Here is an 18,620-nt window from a genome sequence, read left to right as displayed (position 1 = left end):
ATTTACTGTGTATACTGAGTGAAGATAAGGATGCCCTTAGTGGCTGAAGCTGCTGCCACAAATCCTGTCTGTTTCCAAACCCTAGCACCTAAATTACACTTACACTTAAGCCACAGAGATGAAATACATGCATTAGCACAGATGATCTTGCATCATGACATGTGAGGACCATAAGGAATTGTAGCGATTATGCTATCCTTATCCTCATTCTGGCTGGGAGGAAACTGAGGTCCAAGTTCATGTGGAATAGACAGCTTGGCAGAGGCCAGGTCTCTCAACTTTTCCTCCAATACCAGCTTGCCTGCACCCTGCCAGTATGCTTTATATGGAATATAATGTCATATTTTACTCCATAAAATCTTAGTAGGCAGAGATGAAAAATGCACACCAGGCTTTTCTTTGTACTTCTTGAAATTATGGATGGATTGAAAGCCAGGACTTGTGTTGCTTTGTTATTTAACATATGAATATGGGAGTGGGGAGACATGTACTGCAAGCATGTAATGACTGAAGATGTTCTAAATTATGGTAGTTAAGGAAAATAAACAAAAATACTCTTTTGTCGACATTAAATGACACTTTTCTTAATAGAGCTAAATATTGTCAGCACAATTAAAATTTGCCTTTTTTGATTTTTTTTTTTTTCCCAGCTACATGTGGTCATTTGAAAAAGCACACCTCAGCATGGTTCAGATAATCACAGGACAACTTGTTGAGTCCTTTGATGAAGAATTTAGGACTCTCTATGCCAGGTCCTGTGTCCCCAGCTCATTTGCACTGGAAGAGTCAGCAAGGGTGAAGCACAGCAAAGCACTCTGGGAGAATGGCACTTACCAGCGTTCAGTGTCTTCCTTAGCTTCCATTTCCAGCCAAAGAAACCTTTTTGGTAGACAAGACAAAATTCATAAACTAGATTCTAGCTACTTCAAAAACAGAGGGATATATACTCTCAATGAACGTGACAGATATAGCATAAGAAATCATGCATACAAACCTCATTTTGTTCCCAACTTTAATGGTCCAATCCATCAGCATCAACACAGTCAGATAAATGAAAATTGGAAAAGGCATAGTTATGCTGGAGAACAGCCAGAAACAGCACCATACCTGCTGCTTAACAGGGCTCTGAATCGAACCGTTAATGCTCCCTGTAATTGGAAAAGGCCTTCAGATAGTCTCAGTGTGGCATCCTCATCACAGGGAGGCTATGCAGGCCACCAGAACACACCTGCCCAGAGTTTTGCTGACCGACTTGCCCACAGGAAGACAAACCTTCCACAAAGGAATTCCACCGTGAGGAGGTCTTTTAACGGGACAGATAATCATGTTCGCTTTTTGCAACAACACATGCCAACCCTTGAACATACCACCAAGTCATTCTTGCGTAACTGGAGAATTGAATCCTACTTAAATGATCATTCAGACGCTTCCCCTGATTCCAATGGATCGGTTCTAGGTGACCGGTTTGAGGGTTACGACGGTCCTGAGAATTTGAAAGCCAATACCGTTTATACTCACTCTCGGCTTCGTTCTTCTTTTGTGTTTAAACCCACTTTACCTGAGCAACAGGAAGTTAACAGTTGTACAACTGATTCCTCAAATTCAACAGTCATTGGTTCCCAGGGAAGTGACACGCCTAAAAAGATCCCAGGCACCCCAACAGGCACACAGCATCTGACAGACAAACCCTCGCAGGAATCAACCCCCAAGCTCCCGTTGCAGTCGGAGGCACCAAAAACGCACACCCTACAGGTTCCCGAAAGCCACCTGGAAGTTTTAATCCCAACTTCAAATGGCCCTACGGACTCAAACAACTATTTATATACAACCTTGTCTGTAAATAAGCAGACAGAAAACCTAAAGAATCAACAAAATGAGACTCTGCTTAAAAGACGAAGTTTCCCATTCGTTGACCACTCAAAAGCCAATTTAAATCATGGAAATAGTAAGCATTATACGTATAGTACACTTACCAGGAATCCAATTAGACAACCAGAAAAACCTAAAGAGGATTTATTAAAAAGTTCTAGAAGCGTTCATAATGTGACCCATGCCATGGAAGAGGATGAGGGAGAGCAGGTTACTAAGAGAGATCCTCCGAGTGGCACTGCTATCAAGTCAATTTCCATTGCTGCTTTGCTTGATGTGAATAAAGAAGAACCCAACAAAGAACTCACTTCCAAGAAAGAAGTGAAGGGTTCCCCAAGTTTTTTGAAAAAGGGATCTCAGAAGTTAAGGTCATTACTTAGCCTTACGCCAGAAAAGAAAGAAAATCTACCCAAAAATAAAGCACCTGCCTTTTATAGAATGTGTAGTAGTTCTGACACTTTAGTTTCTGAGGCTGAAGAGACACAAAAACAAAAAAAATCCGAACCCAAAATTGATTCATCTCCTAGAAGAAAACATTCCTCTTCATCCAGCTCTCCAGGCAGCATCCACAAGGGTAAGGAAGATTTAGCAGTTCGTTCATCTCAGGGGATACATTCTTCATCTGATGAAAGTAACAAAACTATACCTTCTTCAAGTCCAGTTGAAAGCAAGTTCTTGGAAAGAGCAGGAGATGCCTCTGCCCCGAGATTCAATACTGAGCAGATCCAGTATCGAGATTCAAAGGAGATTAAAGCAGTTGTTGTTCCTGAAAGAAAACCAGCTTCTTCTCCAAGACCAAAGCCCAATGATGAGCTTATAAGAACTCATTCAATTGACCGGCGTGTTTACAGTCGTTTTGAGCCATTTTGTAGGATTGAAAGCTCTATTCAGCCAACAAGCAACATGCCAAATACCAACAATACACACCACCCAGAAATGAAATCCTCAACTATGGGCAATAGTTATGCCAGGTCCAGCCCAATGCTTAATTACAACACTGGTGTTTACCACTCATATCAACCAAATGAAAACAAGATTCGAGGATTTATACAGAAGTTTGGAAATTTCATACACAAAAATAAATGAAATACTGTAACTACAAATAGACTTTAAAATACAAAATGAATGTGGCTGTAAATATTTTTTCCAAAGAACATTGTAGATTTTTTTGGTAATATCCTAATAGATTTCTATGGGGGTGGAATTTTGGGTGTGAAGTATATGTTTACCAACTTACTGATGTATAGTAAAGTTACTGTTCTGTGTGATAAATTTAGTTGTGCTTAATTACACTATAGATGGAATGTCTATAAATACATGATTTTTTAATGGTAATGGTAAGACAAATGTAATGAAATTGTTTTCTTCAGACTGAAGATCTTCTTAAGTCTTAAATGGAAACTTTGGTGGAGAGATGGTGTACGGATTTTAACCATTCATTGCAAATGCTTTCCTTATTAAAACGGATCATAACGCTGTCACGGTCCTATAAGTACGTATTATAAGTACGTCTTTGTGGGGTTTTCATATCTTCAAATTATGAGAAAATAGGACAAAGCCTTTGTGGTTTTTAATTACCTTTAAATTCTATGAGATAACTTGTATTTTATTAATGTTTTATTAATTTTTCTGTGGAACTGGTTGGGCAGCAACAGTACAATTTAAAGCATATAGCACAGCACATTTATTATTTTATGTGAGGTGTTTGCAAAGTATCAGCCTCAGGTAGTTTAAGTACACCATAGAAATTTATTTTCAGGATGTGCTTATTTCCACTCTGGACAGAGGGAGCCTGTACTGCACTCCACCCATCAGCTGCTGAACTTTTCTTGTCATTCTTCCCTTCAAACTTATAGCAAGACAGCAGAAATTTGGAAAACCTGAATTATTCCTCTCTTTTTTCTAATACAAAGAAGGTTTTAGAAATGTAAACTTCTACATAAATTTTTATCTTGGATTAGTATGACAGTGCTTTGGTGTTTTGCTTGCAAAAGTCTTTGCTCTTTTTTATACTGTGCCAAATACACTCTGACTGTAAGGTGTTTTCTTGAGAGAACCCTGATGAAAATGAGGAGAAGTGCTACCTGGCTTGTTTCTTCCATGACCTTGGGGCCTCATTGAAAGTTTTAAATCTTTCTATATCTTAATTTGATGATTATATGCAGTTCATAAGATACACTTTGCCTTTCTTAGAGTAATGAAATAAAAGCTCCATATCCATTACAGAGACTTTAACTTGGCTTTACTTCATCCACAAAGAACAGAATTCAAGAAACAATGCATCATTTGAGAAGTGGAAAGTGTTTCTATGAAACTTTTTTTTTTTTAGTTCCCCACCAGGGATTGAGCCCATGCCCCCTGCAGTGGAGTCTTAACCACTGGACTACCAAGGAAATCCCCTATGACACTTTAAATATATCATTTAACACCTTCTAAGTTGCTATATGAGGCAGCATGTTGTTTTCAAAAGTCAAGATTCAGTCAAATATTAATATCTACATCATTACTAAGTAATTAAAATAATGATACTGAAATATCTATGTCATTAAAATAATTTTCCACAGTATTTTAAAACCATGACAAGAAACATGACAGGAAAATACACGACAGCAGAAGAAGAAAACCTAACATTCATAGGCCAGGTCCTGAGCTAGAATCTAAAGTGCCCACGGCAGTATTTTGCAGCTACCATTGTCCTCATTATTTACAGGTGATAATTGGGACACTGAGACTCAGAGAGGTAATGCCCCAAACCACATCACCAGTGAGTCATGGTACTAAAGTGTCTATAACACTCTGTCACATCCTATTACTTCCCCAATGTGTTCAACACCTGCCTCACCCAAACTGGTGAGAATTAAATGACAGAACTTTTATATTTCCTGACTCAACAACAATCAACTAGAAAAGGTTTCGTTGTCTTTCTCTTTTGCTCTTTCTTTAAGAGTTGCAGAAATATACAACTAACTGTACAGCAATAGCTTTTTATATACACAAATCCAGAATATAGTACTCAATGTCACATCATTCATAAAAGTAGATTTTAAAACTCCTGTTATAACATAGGGAATTTCCAAGTACTACGACGTGGGATTTGCTTGTTTTGGAAAGCTGAGTGTAAAAGATTGGAAAATTTGCACACTTCCTAATAATTTAACAGCATAAAAATAAACATTAAGAGTGAACAGTCATTTTTCACAGGAAAAGTAACCAAGTATATTTACAAAAAAAAATTGAATTTTTTAAGAAAATGGCCTTTGGAATGTGTAGTTCCTTATAATCAAATAAGGAATTCAGTCACAATAAGAAAAGTGTTTCTAATTGTTAGCGTTTTAAATTTTAGAGTCATCTGGCAATTGTATTATCTTCACGGATTAGTGTCAGATTATTAAAAAGCATTAGAATTGAGGTTTAATGAGTGAGAGAGATTTTTCATTTTGTCCTTAGAAAAATTCACTTCTGTGATTCTGGACCATAGTCATTTACTGATTTATCAAAGGAGAATCTGGAGTTAACCAAACCAGATTGATTTTAATATTACCCACTCTTTGTTATAGTGAGATAGGGCATCTTTCAGAGTGAAGGGGCTAATGCATTGGCTGTCGTTAGGCAGCTCTGAAATTGGAAGTCCTGAAATTTACAACAATGCAACTGAAATTGAATAAAGCTGAAATTACATAAAGACTATAGAGTTTTAATCAGTTTAATTATATGCAAAAGCCTGTTGCCTTTTTGTACAGCAGCTGCCATCATTTCTGGAAACACAGATAGCTTTTAAGTAGTTCCTGAGTTCCTCCTCTCCCTGGTAGAGTTGGAAGCCCAGGGCTTCATTCCATCCACCTGTGACGGGTAGCTTGGGCTTTTTCATGCCAGATTTATTCCCCTCTGCCTCTTTTCTTATTTTCCTTCTATTTTTTTCCTCCAGAAATATCTATATGTCAGCATCTATACACAGTAACTTTCCAAAGTTTCTGAGGCTGAGAAACTCCGCAGGGTTAAGACTGAGCAAGCATACAATTCTTCAGATAATTTACTCAGGTTTTGAATTTTCAACAGACACACCCAAGCTTCATGGATGTAATCATTTCAAGCAATATATTTTCTTTTTCTCCCCATGTTAATTTTGGTGGAAAGACAATGTCACTTAGATGCAATTTTATATTAAAGATTGGTGAGGCAATTTTTACTCTCTACATAGGACATTAGTTTGTAAGGAGAAACTCAGAAAATTAGATACGATTTCAAAGTAGCTCATGACAGTTTCAGAATAGTTTAAGTGCCTGTATCCTGAACACACTGCTATTCCTCTGTTTCAGGGATTGGGATTGGCCACAATTCTGATGCAATGTGTTGAGGTCTGGGTATATGGTGGCCATCTACATTTGTGGAAACAAATATCTTATTTAATCTAGATGGCATCTAGTGTGACCCAGATAAGGTTGAACTATGGTTGCACTCAACTATAACTTTACTCAAGATTTTCCAATTATTCAACTACTATCCCACAGATATTGGTCTTTTGTGGATATCTGTTGATTCTTAATGTGCCTATGGCTAAGAGATATAAATTAGAATCATTGTTTTATATAATGTGTGACCTATGTGTGATGCTGTTTTTTAAAAATAGTTTATCATAAGATTCATTTGGTTCTAGAATATTTAAAAAGAAAAAGATGAAATTATAAACCAGAGAGTCAACTTTTTATATACGTGCAATGTTAGCAAATATTCTTCCAAATTGACTTTTGTTAATTAGATTTAATAAGTGAATATTAAATGATTTTGTATAAAATCTATGCATCAAGTTGTTTATTTTTTATCTTCATACCCTGGATTTCGCCACTGACACTGATGGTTTTCACTTAGTTATTATATAATGAATTTAGATTTTTACATATTTTAAAATATTTCTCCATAAATTTTGAAATAATCTCTTAAATGCTTAACTTTTTTGGATTAACAATTACATTTCATTTAATAATTTATCACATTTGATATCCAGTGACAGTATTCTTCCCTTAACAGTATCACATACACTCATTCTCTTTCTACTGGAATATAGTAGTTATTTTAAATAACTTGTGACTTTGAAAAATAGAGACTATTTTGTTAAAATATTGATAGCTGACTTTTGCAGAATTTTGTAGCGTTTAGTTTGAGTAAAATATTCTGAAGGTGCATTTGTATTACATCAGTTAGTGACATTATACAACCTGGAATCTGAAAGTTACTTATAACTCAAAATGCATTTTCCTTAGGGAAAAAAATGTCCCTTATATAACAGATTAAGATGCCATTGAATTAAATAGTGGCCTTTTAAAGGCAAATGTGATGTTTCAGTAGGTAACAAAAATTTTAAACAGTCAAGTAAAAACAAACTTTGACTTTTTTTACATTCACCATAAATGTCGATGTTTAAGGAAATTCTGGTTCAATGGGATAGTATGGGACATAGATGAGGTTTTACTTTTGTGGCCATCCTAAAGGAAACTTATGAATAGGCTCAGTTGATCTGAGGAGCCATAGACCATCCTGAGGTAACTGAACTAGAAAAAAATAGAACGGCCTTAAAAGAAGTAAGTTTGTATCCTGCCTGAGAAAAAGAATTACCTGAGGTAGGATTACCTGAGCTGAAAGCATTCAAAACAGAAAAGATAAATATACAGAAGAATACTCTTGAGTTATCAACAAAGAAAAGTATAACATGTCTGATTGGACATTTCTCCCATAACTGTTTCGATAATCTGCTCATTTATTTATTCACCACTCATACTGGGAACCTATTTTGTTCAAGGTGTGCAGGTTACAGTAGGCTTTTGATGTAAGAAGAAAGAATGTCTGGATCATCGGTGCAGCAAGTTTTCATGAGTGTTTTAAGAAACACTTTGTGCTTGATTTCTTTCATATTAAATGAAAATGGTAATATTTTGTACTTCATAGGAGTATGTAAATATCAAACACATCTACTTTGTAATTTGGTCCCCTCGAAAGAAGAGCACAGGTAAATATTAGCATAATACGATTATCATTCCACTAGCATTGCTTTGAATACTTTTTACTTGGATAAAGTCAGTAATAACTTTTAATTTCTTAGTAGTTCTCTCCGGTGAACCCCAAATTTGACAAAGTCCAATAAAATGAGTTGTGTCTGTCTACAATCACAAGCACTGAAATTGAAACTGTGATTAAAAATCTTCCAGCAAACAAAAGCCCAGGACCAAATGGCTTCACAGGCGAATTCTATCAAACATTTAGAGAAGAGCTAACACCTATCCTTCTCAGACTCTTCCAAAATAGAGCAGAGGGAGGAACACTCCCAAACTCATTCTACGAGGCCACCATCACCCTGATACTAAAACCAGACAAAGATGTCAGAAAAAAAAGAAAACTACAGGCCGGGCTTCCCTGGTGGCGCAGTGGTTGAGAATCTGCCTGCCAATGCAGGGGACACGGGTTCGAGCCCTGGTCTGGGAAGACCCTACGTGCCGCGGAGCAGCTGGGCCCGTGAGCCACAATTACTGAGCATGCGTGTCTGGAGCCTGTGCTCCGCAACAAGAGAGGCTGTGATAGTGAGAGACCCACGCACTGCGATGAAGAGTGACCCCCGCTTGCCACAACTAGAGAAAGCCCTCGCACAGAAAGGAAGACCCAACACAGACATAAATAAATAAATAAATAAATAAATACTTTAAAAAAAAACAAAACTACAGGCCAATATCACTGATGAACATAGATGCAAAAATCCTCAACAAAATACTAGCAGAGTCCAACAGCACATTAAAAGGATCATACACAATGATCAAGTGGGATTTATCCTGGGGATGCAAGGATTCTTCAATATATGCAAATCAATCAATGTGATACACCACATTAACAAATTAAAGAATAAAAGTCATATGATCATCTCAATAGATGCAGAAAAAGCTTTTGACAAAATTCAACACCCATTTATGATAAAAACTCGCCAGAAAGTAGGCGTAGAAGGAACTTACCTCAACATAATAAAGGCCATATATATTAAAAAAAAGTTATTCCTGTTCTGAGTCAGGAAAACGATTTTATGATGTCATGAATTGTCTTTCCTAGGTTGCCTTAGTTTTATCCATGGCCTGCCTTAATTTTCATCTGTTTAGACCAATTCCAGAAAAATTTTCTACAGCAGACTTCGTGACAAGAACCATGTGTCAGAATTAGAGCAACATCAAGAAGATACGATGTTTAAGAGGCTGGGCGATTTATGAGGTGGTTACTAATTAATGTGGAATATAGAAAACTCTTAGAGGGAGCGTTGGACAGGAGGAGACTAACATATGAAAAATTATTCCACTGTGTAACAGAGTGTTTGCCATTACCCACTATCAAAACAAATAAATTTAGTGGTCCATAATTATATTTTTAAAAATAGAAGAGGAGAGACTAGAAGAGAAAATATCAGAGTGCCTCACAAATAGCAAGAACAAAAATTTTATGTCACTTTAATTGCTCACAATTGTGGAGGCATTGGTCACGATGGAAAATGTATTTTTTTTTTTAATGAATACCCATCACCCATCAACTCATGGATAAATGTATCATCCACACTCTTAACTGTTTCACCATTTCATATTATTTTGAAGCAATATCAGATGTCACTTCTGTGTTTTCATTATGTATCACTAAAAGTTAAGGATATTTTCTAAATATCCTTAATATTTAAGGATATTTTCTATAATATCCTTAATATTTAAGGATATTTTCTCTAATACCTTTATCAATTATTCCTTAATATCATCAAAGATCTGAAATGTGTTTCTTTGTGTCATTCATGATCACCATCTGCATTTCCCTTAGAAGAAGTAATGTCCCTAACACTACACATGGGGAATTTACTCAGTATTAGGTATGGGAAATTTATGACATTATTTCTGAATTAGTTTTTGATAGGGATGTAAAGTAGAATTCACCGGGCTGCTTTTAAATGTGGAGTCAAATTTTCCTTCATTCTGCAACTAAAAAGAGAAGAGAAAATGGTGTCTTTCCAGATTTTTCATCCTCTCTAAAATGTGTATCTCCTGAACAATTTACTACTCACTGATTTGTTGACCTTATCCTAACATCACTAAGATCATTATTTATGGATGTAATTACTATGGATGTTGCCTTGGATTTATTTAAGTATTCATTCACTGAAATTAAATGTCTATTATTTGCTGGATACCTATGGTGTATGCACGATCTCCTCCTTCCAAAAGCATAATTTAGTGATCGAGTCACAGATAAACAATTACTACCCCATGTGAAAAGCCACAGTGGAGTCTCTGTATGCTAGTAAGATAAAGTGGAGGATCTAATCTAGGAAGAAGAAAAGCATATGAAAGATAGAAATGTATAAAAGGTGTGGTGTTTTCCTAAAACAATGGAGAGGTTTGTGTGGTTTGATCTTAGCATTTATGGGGGTGCAAAGAAGGAACAGTAAATGTCAGAAAAGAAGCTTTAGAGCCAAATTATAAGGCATCCTATGTGCCAAGCTAAAGTCTAGACTGTATCTTGGAAGCAGTGAGAAATCTTTGAAGGCTCTCGAGCTTGGAATGACCTTTAAAATTTTTTTTGTAAAAATTAATCTTAGGAAGTGCTACTAAAAATTGATGATGAGGAAACGTGGGGATCCAGAGTCCAACTAGGAAGGTACTGCAGAAATCTAAGAAAATTTTGATGGGTGATGAACAAATGCAGTGGCCTTAGGGGATGAAGAAGAGGGAACAAAATTGAAAAGGTTTTGGAATTAGAATAGAATAGTTGATAACCAAAAATATGATTTTTCTTAAAGGAAAGGGATGAGTTTTGATCATTTGAGTTTTTTAGCTTGGAAGGCTGCAGTTTCCTTACCTGAGGTAAGGTATATAGAAGAAGGGGCAGGCATGGTGTGTGGTGGTGTGTGGAGGGAAGGATGCTGCATCATTTGTAGTTGTTATATTTCAGACACTAGGTTGTAGGCATTCATTAATGGTGTATATCTGGGGCTCAGGGGAGAAGAGTGAGATAGTTGTGGAAGTAATCTGCATTGAAGTGGATAATTGAAGTGGATAATTACACTGAGTAAGATTGTCCAGGGACAGCTAGAAAAGAGAGGAGAAAATAAATCAAGAGAAGAGAGAGAGGAAAGAAGAGCAAATGGCAATGATTTTAGCCTTATTTTTTTTCACCAGTGACCACAAAACCAATGAATCTCCCCTGCTGAAAATATGTTTATTTTGCTGTTTATTGCATATTTTAAATAGTCAATGAGAGTTTTCCTGAGCACTTTCCTGGAAACCCTTTATTTAAATCCAAGATTCTGGCTGTGTATCTTAAATACTTCCTCCACATTTATGATGAGGATATAAATGTGTATAATACACACCAAAATTTCTCAAGATGGTAGCAGCCAGAAAACTGCCTTAGGCTAAATGTAACAACAAAGGAAGGCTTTGATGACTTCCTAAGTATGTCATCTCTTGAATTTCTCTTTATCCAGATGGTTTTTCATGATAGAAACACAAACTCAGTGGTGAAGCATTTTCACAAAGGATCTCTTCTGTCCTGATATTATTTGCCAAGTAAAGTTATTATATTTCAAAATATAATCAGACATGGACTGAGTAACTATAGCAGAATTGTCAAAGAAAGATCTGCCTAGAGCTATAAACTAGAATCACTTCTAATGAGGCATGGGGATAGTATAGCTACTCCAGATGGAAAGAGGAGAGGAAGGTAGAACTTAGAATATTGGAGGTGTAACAAGGGACCACAACAGATAGTCCAACACAGAACTCAATATTTTGTGGTACTAACAAGGAATATGATGAGTCCCCCAAAGGTTGGTATGTGAACCATATAAAGCATATAAACTGCTGATTTAACTGGGAGTAGTTGGCATAGAGAGTTATGGTTAGCTAAGGGGGCTCCTCCACAGAAATTTCCAGCAACTTTGGGACTTATTAAAACAACTAATTTCCTCTAAAACTGGAGATCTTTGGTGGGTATCCAAGCAAAACTCTGGATTCAGAAAACAAAATAGGAAAACAGTGGCTGGGTCTGAGAAATTAGGATTTAGGGGAGTGAAATTTTAGTGTTTGAATTCTGTATTTTATTCCTTGTGCCTTCTAGGGTTCTTTGATAAGGAAGTACCTGACATGCTGGCCTTGGTTCTGTACCACACTCAGGGTTTGGCTGAGAAGCAGGGCTAAGGCTTACATCCAGGGGGATGTTGTTTGCTTCCCACAGTCCTCCTGCCTCTCTTTGCCCCCCTTTCCTGCCCCACCATGTTTCATCCTCATACAAGCACACAGTTTTTTGCATGCTGGTGAAAAGTGGCCTGTTTATTGGCTTCATCTCTGATTAATCTTCTTACTAATCAATGCAGCCTTGAAGAGCAGCTAATAAGAAGGGGGGTCAGAAGAACATGCTAGGGTGGACATTCTGTCCTCTGGGATAAGAGGTGGAAATATAAGAAGAGGTGCATAAATGTTAAACTGTTTTCCAGAAATAGGGAAATGATTTGATAACCAGATAAAGTAGAACTAGTCAATACGGTGAGTCAGATTGGCAATGAGCGTCAGGACAATGACCCTCAAAGGGTGGGTCTGGAGTTAGCTGAATATCACTTACCAGAATCAAGATCCATCTTAAAGACCAAAATGAAGCTGAACTTGAGCTTGTTAAAGAGAGAACGGGGAGGAGGTATGGCGGTGTACAAAATGTTCTCTAATTGAGTCAAAGGAGTAACATAACTAGACAGGACTTGAAAGGATCTAGAAAAGGCATCAATGGCAAACATTCTACTTAAACTAATGATTTTTGTTTGCTCCAGACTTCTTGGAACATATGTCAAATTGCTCCCGTTTGTGAGGAATTGATTTAGACAAGAGATGCTCAAATGTTCGTGTGCACCTAAATCTCTTAGAGAGCTCATGAAAACATAGATGTCTGGATTTTACCCCTAGAGTTTCTACATTAGTAGGTCTGGAGGGGGGCCTAAAATGTGCATTTCTGAGTCCCCAGATGATGTTCGTACTGCTAGCCTAGGGATAAAAATATGAGAGCCACTGAAGCTAAATTTCTGTGCTTCTAAGAAGATTCTTAAGTCTCAATAATTTCAGGGACGTTTACACTGCCAGAACTTAATGTTGAAATCACAACATTTAACTATAGTATATTCTACCAAAATAAAATATTAAAACTTGTTTCTTTAGGATTGATTTGCCTCCTTCACCTCGGTGCACACACATGCTCACACGCTTCCTAGGACCTATGTTTGATGAATGATATTATGTTAGAGAGAAATTATGCTTGCTCCATCTTTAAGCTTAAATAGTTTTCCACTAAAATGGTTCTCTCTTCAACCTGCTGAAAGTTAGTTAATATCCACCTAAGCCAAATTTGTAGGTTTGCTTGCTCAGCTGTTAAGAGATATTTTTATCTGTATGTATGACAAGCAGAGAGGAATCGGATCTACACTACTTTGCCTTAATGGGACAAATGTTATTTGTATATTATTTTTAATTAAAAATTTGGAATTATGTAATCCATATCATTTATAGATCATCAAAATATAATTTATTTTGCCATTTGAAAAAGGAAACTTTTTTCTGGTTTACTATATTCAATAACAAGGGAGCTCATTTGCTATTGCTCTGGAGTTCTGTGACTGTGATCATTTTGATCTGACTACCTTACAGAAAGAAAGACATTATTAAATAGCCTGGTTGTCTATATAAATAAATAAATAAATATTATATATAATGGTGTGTTGACACCATCATAAGACATTATAAGACTTAGCACTAGATAAGAACTAGATCTTTAAAATGTACCATTGGTTTATATATTCTATTCAGGTTAAATTTAAATAAAGAATGAATTATTGACATAAAATACACTTGAATACACCTTGCTATTTAGAGCTAGATAAAAAATTAAAATAAAAGTAGAAAAAAACATAAAATTGGTGATTCTGAGCTTTGTTAAGTATGGAGAGAGAGTACTGAAGACTCATGAGCTTGACAGAGTTCTCTTTATTTAATGCATCCTAAATGGACAAATACTAGCTTACTGAAGTCCAGTTAATTCAAATCTTATCAACATTAATTATCCATTCAAAAATGCCCCAGAGGTCAAGAGATCCATAATAGGGACAGCTGCACAATAGATCAACACTAATTCTAATAGTATTAATGGCTAGTATTTATTGAGTGCTTATAATGTGTGGGGATTTTAAATGCATTATTTCAACTGATCCTTACAGACATTTTTGTGCTAAATTCTCCTATAATTCCTCTTTACCCAGTGTGGAAACTGAAGCTTACAGGACTTTCTTAATGATCTCAAAGGACAAGAAGCTAGTAAATGGTAGAATCAGAATTTGAACAGAAACAATTAGCTTTCAAATCCTATGAAAGAAAAAAATACTATGCTTTAGAACTGACTCATCTGTCACTAGAGGAATTGATTATGGTTCAAAACTCATTGCATGTCCATTAGTGCCTGAACCACAAAGTCTGTTCAGGCCAGATTTAGTATCAAAAATTAGAATAAAGAATCATGCTTATCTATTAGCTTCAGCAAAATTAATTCAGGGCACTTAGAATACAAAATATTATGGTTTCTATAATAGTGCTCTACCTATACTAAATGTTTAGTAAGTATTAGAGACAAAGAAGAAAGAGATGAACAGGCTTGGATGCTGTGATTGGACCTAGAAAGAAGATAATACTAAAAACTCTACTCAGATTGGGCACTCTCTCCAACGCTCCTAATATGGTATCTTTTACCTTCCTTGCATGGGAATTGCAAGTCCTTTTCAGGTCTAATCTTCCTCCTCTCTGGAGTTCACCCTTCTTCTTATTTACCCTCTCATAAAAATAAATTCCCCTCTCCACTTCATATTTATCTAATATTTGTCTTTGCAAATGTTGAAAGCAAATCAGACATTAAAAGTGGACAGGTTTTCATTAGTTAACACAAGAAACTGTGTAACACATAAAAATCTCTCTGTGCCTGTCAAACAAAAGCACACATCTTTCCTCATAAAGTACTTTTCCACAAGTACATATTTTATTCAATTTAAGTCAATGATTTTTCATTAATCCCCTATAGCAGTAAATGCAAATACCTTTTTAAGATTCAGTACCTGACTTCAAAGAGTTTACAATATATGGAACCAGCAGAATGACTCAAGTAAACAGAGCGATAATAAAAGCACAAAAGCAGGGCTTCCCTGGTGGCGCAGCGGTTGCGCGTCCGCCTGCTGATGCATGGGAACCGGGTTCGCGCCCCGGTCTGGGAGGATCCCACATGCCGCGGAGCGGCTGGGCCCGTGAGCCATGGCCGCTGAGCCTGCGCGTTCGGAGCCTGTCCTCCGCAACGGGAGAGGCCACAGCAGAGGGAGGCCCGCATACCACAAAAAAAAAAAAAAAAAAAAAAAAAAAGCACAAAACAGGCATGCAGAAAAGTATTAAGAAGACTAAGAAGAGAGGGGAAGTATAATGAGGCAAAGACTCACATGCTTTACTTACTATATAAAGATAGCTTAATTTTAAAACAAGTTTTGTCCAGGAAATGAGATAAAGACACTAAAAGTAAGCACAGTTTAGGAATATGTATTTATTTTATTTTTTCTTATTTAAAAAACTAGATTTTTAGAGTAGTTTTAGGTTTATAACATTAAAACTTACAGAGATTTCTTTTTTAATTTTTATTTTATATTGCAGTATAGTTGATTAACAATGTGGTGTTAGTTTCAGGTGTACAGCAAAGTGATTCAGTTATACATATATATGTATCTATTCTTTTTCAAATTCTTTTCCCATTTAGGTTATTACAGAGTATTGAGCAGAGTTCCTGCACTATACAGTGGGTATATCTATTTGGTTATCTATTTTAAATATAGTAGTGTATACAAAAGTTACAGAGATTTCTCACATACTCCCTGCCCTCACACATGCATATCCTCTCCCATTATCAACATCACTCACCAGTTTTTTTTTTTACCAAGGATGAACCTACATTGACATCCACCCAAATTCCATCCCATTAGGGTTCACTCTTGGTGTTGCACACTCTATGGGATTGGATAAAAGAATAATGATATATATCAAACATTATAATATCATCAGAGTATGTTACTGCCCTAAATATCCTTTGTCCTTTACCTGTTCATCTCTACTGTCTCACCACCATCCCTGCAACACTAATCTTTTTTACTACCTCCATAGTTTTACCTTTCCCAGAATGCCATTTAGTTGGAGTTATACAGTATGTAGCATCTTCAGCTTGTCTTCTTTCACTTGATAATAAGCATTTAAGCTTCCTCTGTGTCTTTTCATGGCTTTGACAGTTCATTTCATTTTAGAGCTAAATAAAATTCAATTTCCTGGATGTACTGTAGTTTATTTAACTTAACCATTCACAAACTGAAAGATATCTTGGTAGCCTCCAAGTTTTGGCAATGATGAATAAAGCTTCTATAAACATTCATGTGCAAGTTTTTGTAAGGACGTAAGTTTTCAACTCCTCTGGGTAAACACCAAGGGGGGCAAAGCCTGGATTATATGGAAAAAGTAAGTTTAATTTTGTAAGAAAATGCCAAACTTCCAAAGTGACTGTACCATTTTGCATACTCATCAGCATTTGGTTTTGCCAGTGTTCTGGATTTTGCCCTTTCTAATAGGAATGTAGTGGTACAGCATTTTGTTTTAATTTGCTTATCAGTTTTATTGATCTTTTCAAAGAACCAGCTTTGGTTTTGTTGACTTTTCTCTACTGATTTCCTGTTTTCAATTTCATTGATTTCTGCTCCCATTCTCATGATTTCTTGTCTTCAGCTTACTTTGCATTTAATTTGTTCTTCTTTCTCTAGTTTCCAATGATGGAAACTAGAAGATTGATTTTTTATCTTTTTTCTTCTCTAATAATATATGCATTTAATGTTATAAATTTCCCTCTAAGCACTGTTTTTGCTGTATCCCACAAATTTTGATAAGTTCTGTTTTCATTTTATTTTAGTTTAAATATTTAAAAATTTCTCTTAGGATTTCTTCTCTGATGCATATGTTATTTAGAACTATACTATTTAATCTTGAAATGTTTGGGGATTTTCCAATTATCTTTCTGTTATTGATTTCTAGTTTAGTTCATTGTGGGCTGAGAGCAGACATTGTACAATTTCTCTTTTAAATTTGTTAAGGTGTGGTTTACAGCCCAGAATGTGGTCTATCTTGGTGAATGTTTCATGCGAGCTTGAAAATGTGTATTCTGCTGTTGTTGGATAAAGTAATCTATAAATGTCAATTATATTCAGTTAATCTATGATGTCATTGTTTACCTATGTCCTTACTGATTTTCCGCCTGCTGGATCTGCCTGTTTCTGATCAGTGTTGAAGTCTCAAGTTATGATAGTGGATTCATCTATTTATCCTTGCAATTCTACCAGTTTTTTAAAAATATTTACTTATTTATTTATTTTATTTTTGGTTGTGTAGGGTCCCAGCTCTGGCACATGGGATCTTCATTGAGATCTTTGTTGCCATATGTGGGATCCCCCACTGAAGTGCACAGGCTTCTCTCTAGTTGTGGCACACGGGCTCTCTAGTTGTGGCCCACGTTCTCAGTAGTTGCAGCATGTGGACTTAGTAGCCCTGCGGCATGTGGGATCTTAGTTCTCCTACCAGGGATCAAACCCACGTCTCCTGCATTGGAAGGCAGATTCTCAACCCTGGGACCACCAGGGAAGTCCCCTATCAGTTTTTGCCTGGTGTAGTTTTATTCTCCGTTGTTAAGCGCATACACATTAAGAATTTGTTTTCTTGGATAACTGACTTCTTTAACATCATGTAATGCCTTTCTTTATCCCTGATAACGTTCCTTACTTTGAAGTCTGTTCTGTCTTAAAATTAATATAGCTACTTCTACTTTCTTTTGATTAGTATTAACATGGTGTATTTCTCTCCATGCATTTATTTCTAATCTATATGTTTCTTTGTATTTAAAGGGAGTTTCTAGTAGATAACATAAAGTTGGGTCATTTTTTTTTTTTATTCACTCTGACAATCTCTGTCTTTTAATTGATTCACTTAGAGCATTTATATCTACCATATTTACCACTATTTTCTCTTTTTTGCCTTATTCTTTGCTCCTATTTTTGTCTTTCACTCTTTTTTCTTTTTTTTTGGCTGTGCCGCACGGCTTGCAGGATCTTAGTTCCCTGACCAGGGATCAAACCTGGGCCTGGCAGTAAAAGCACCGAGTCCTAACCACTGTACGTCCAGGGAATTCCCCTCCCTTTTGTGGTTTTAATGTAGCAGTTTATATTATTACATTTTCTCTCTTTTCTTAGTATATCAGTTATACTTCTTTACTTCCTTTTTTTTTGGTGGTTGCCCTAGAGTTTACAAAATGCCTTTACAACTAACTAGTTCAAATCCACTTTCAAACGACACTATTTCACTTCACACGTAGTGTGAATACCTTATAATAAGAAAATAATTCTAATTCCTTCTTCTTGTCCTTTGTACCATAACTGTCATTTATTTCACATATATATAGACATATATATGCATCTGTAATTGAATACATTATTGCTATTATTTTGAACAAACTGTTAGATCAATTAAGAATAAGAAAAATATTTTTATTATACTTTTACTTATTCCTTCTTTGATACTCTTCCTTTTTTACGTAGACTGAAGTTTCTGACTTATTATTTTTTCTTCTTTCTGAAGAATTTCTTTAAAGGT

At 35.9% G+C, this 18,620-nt stretch overlaps 1 protein-coding gene across 1 annotated transcript in view; it reads left to right on the top strand.

The window, feature by feature from the left end:
• The window catches only part of FAM83B (family with sequence similarity 83 member B), a 79,368-nt gene extending 72,773 nt beyond the window's left edge, over positions 1 to 6,595 (top strand). Inside the window, exon 5 of the mRNA XM_007115467.4 lies at positions 651 to 6,595. Coding sequence (XP_007115529.2) covers positions 651 to 2,955 — 2,305 coding nt within the window. The 3' untranslated portion in view covers positions 2,956 to 6,595. The remainder of the gene's footprint in view (positions 1 to 650) is intronic.
• Positions 6,596 to 18,620: the final 12,025 nt, after the last annotated feature.

Source organism: Physeter macrocephalus, chromosome 18, assembly GCF_002837175.3.
Source record: "Physeter macrocephalus isolate SW-GA chromosome 18, ASM283717v5, whole genome shotgun sequence".
NCBI lineage: Eukaryota > Metazoa > Chordata > Mammalia > Artiodactyla > Physeteridae > Physeter > Physeter macrocephalus.
This window is presented reverse-complemented; position numbering and strand designations above follow the sequence as displayed.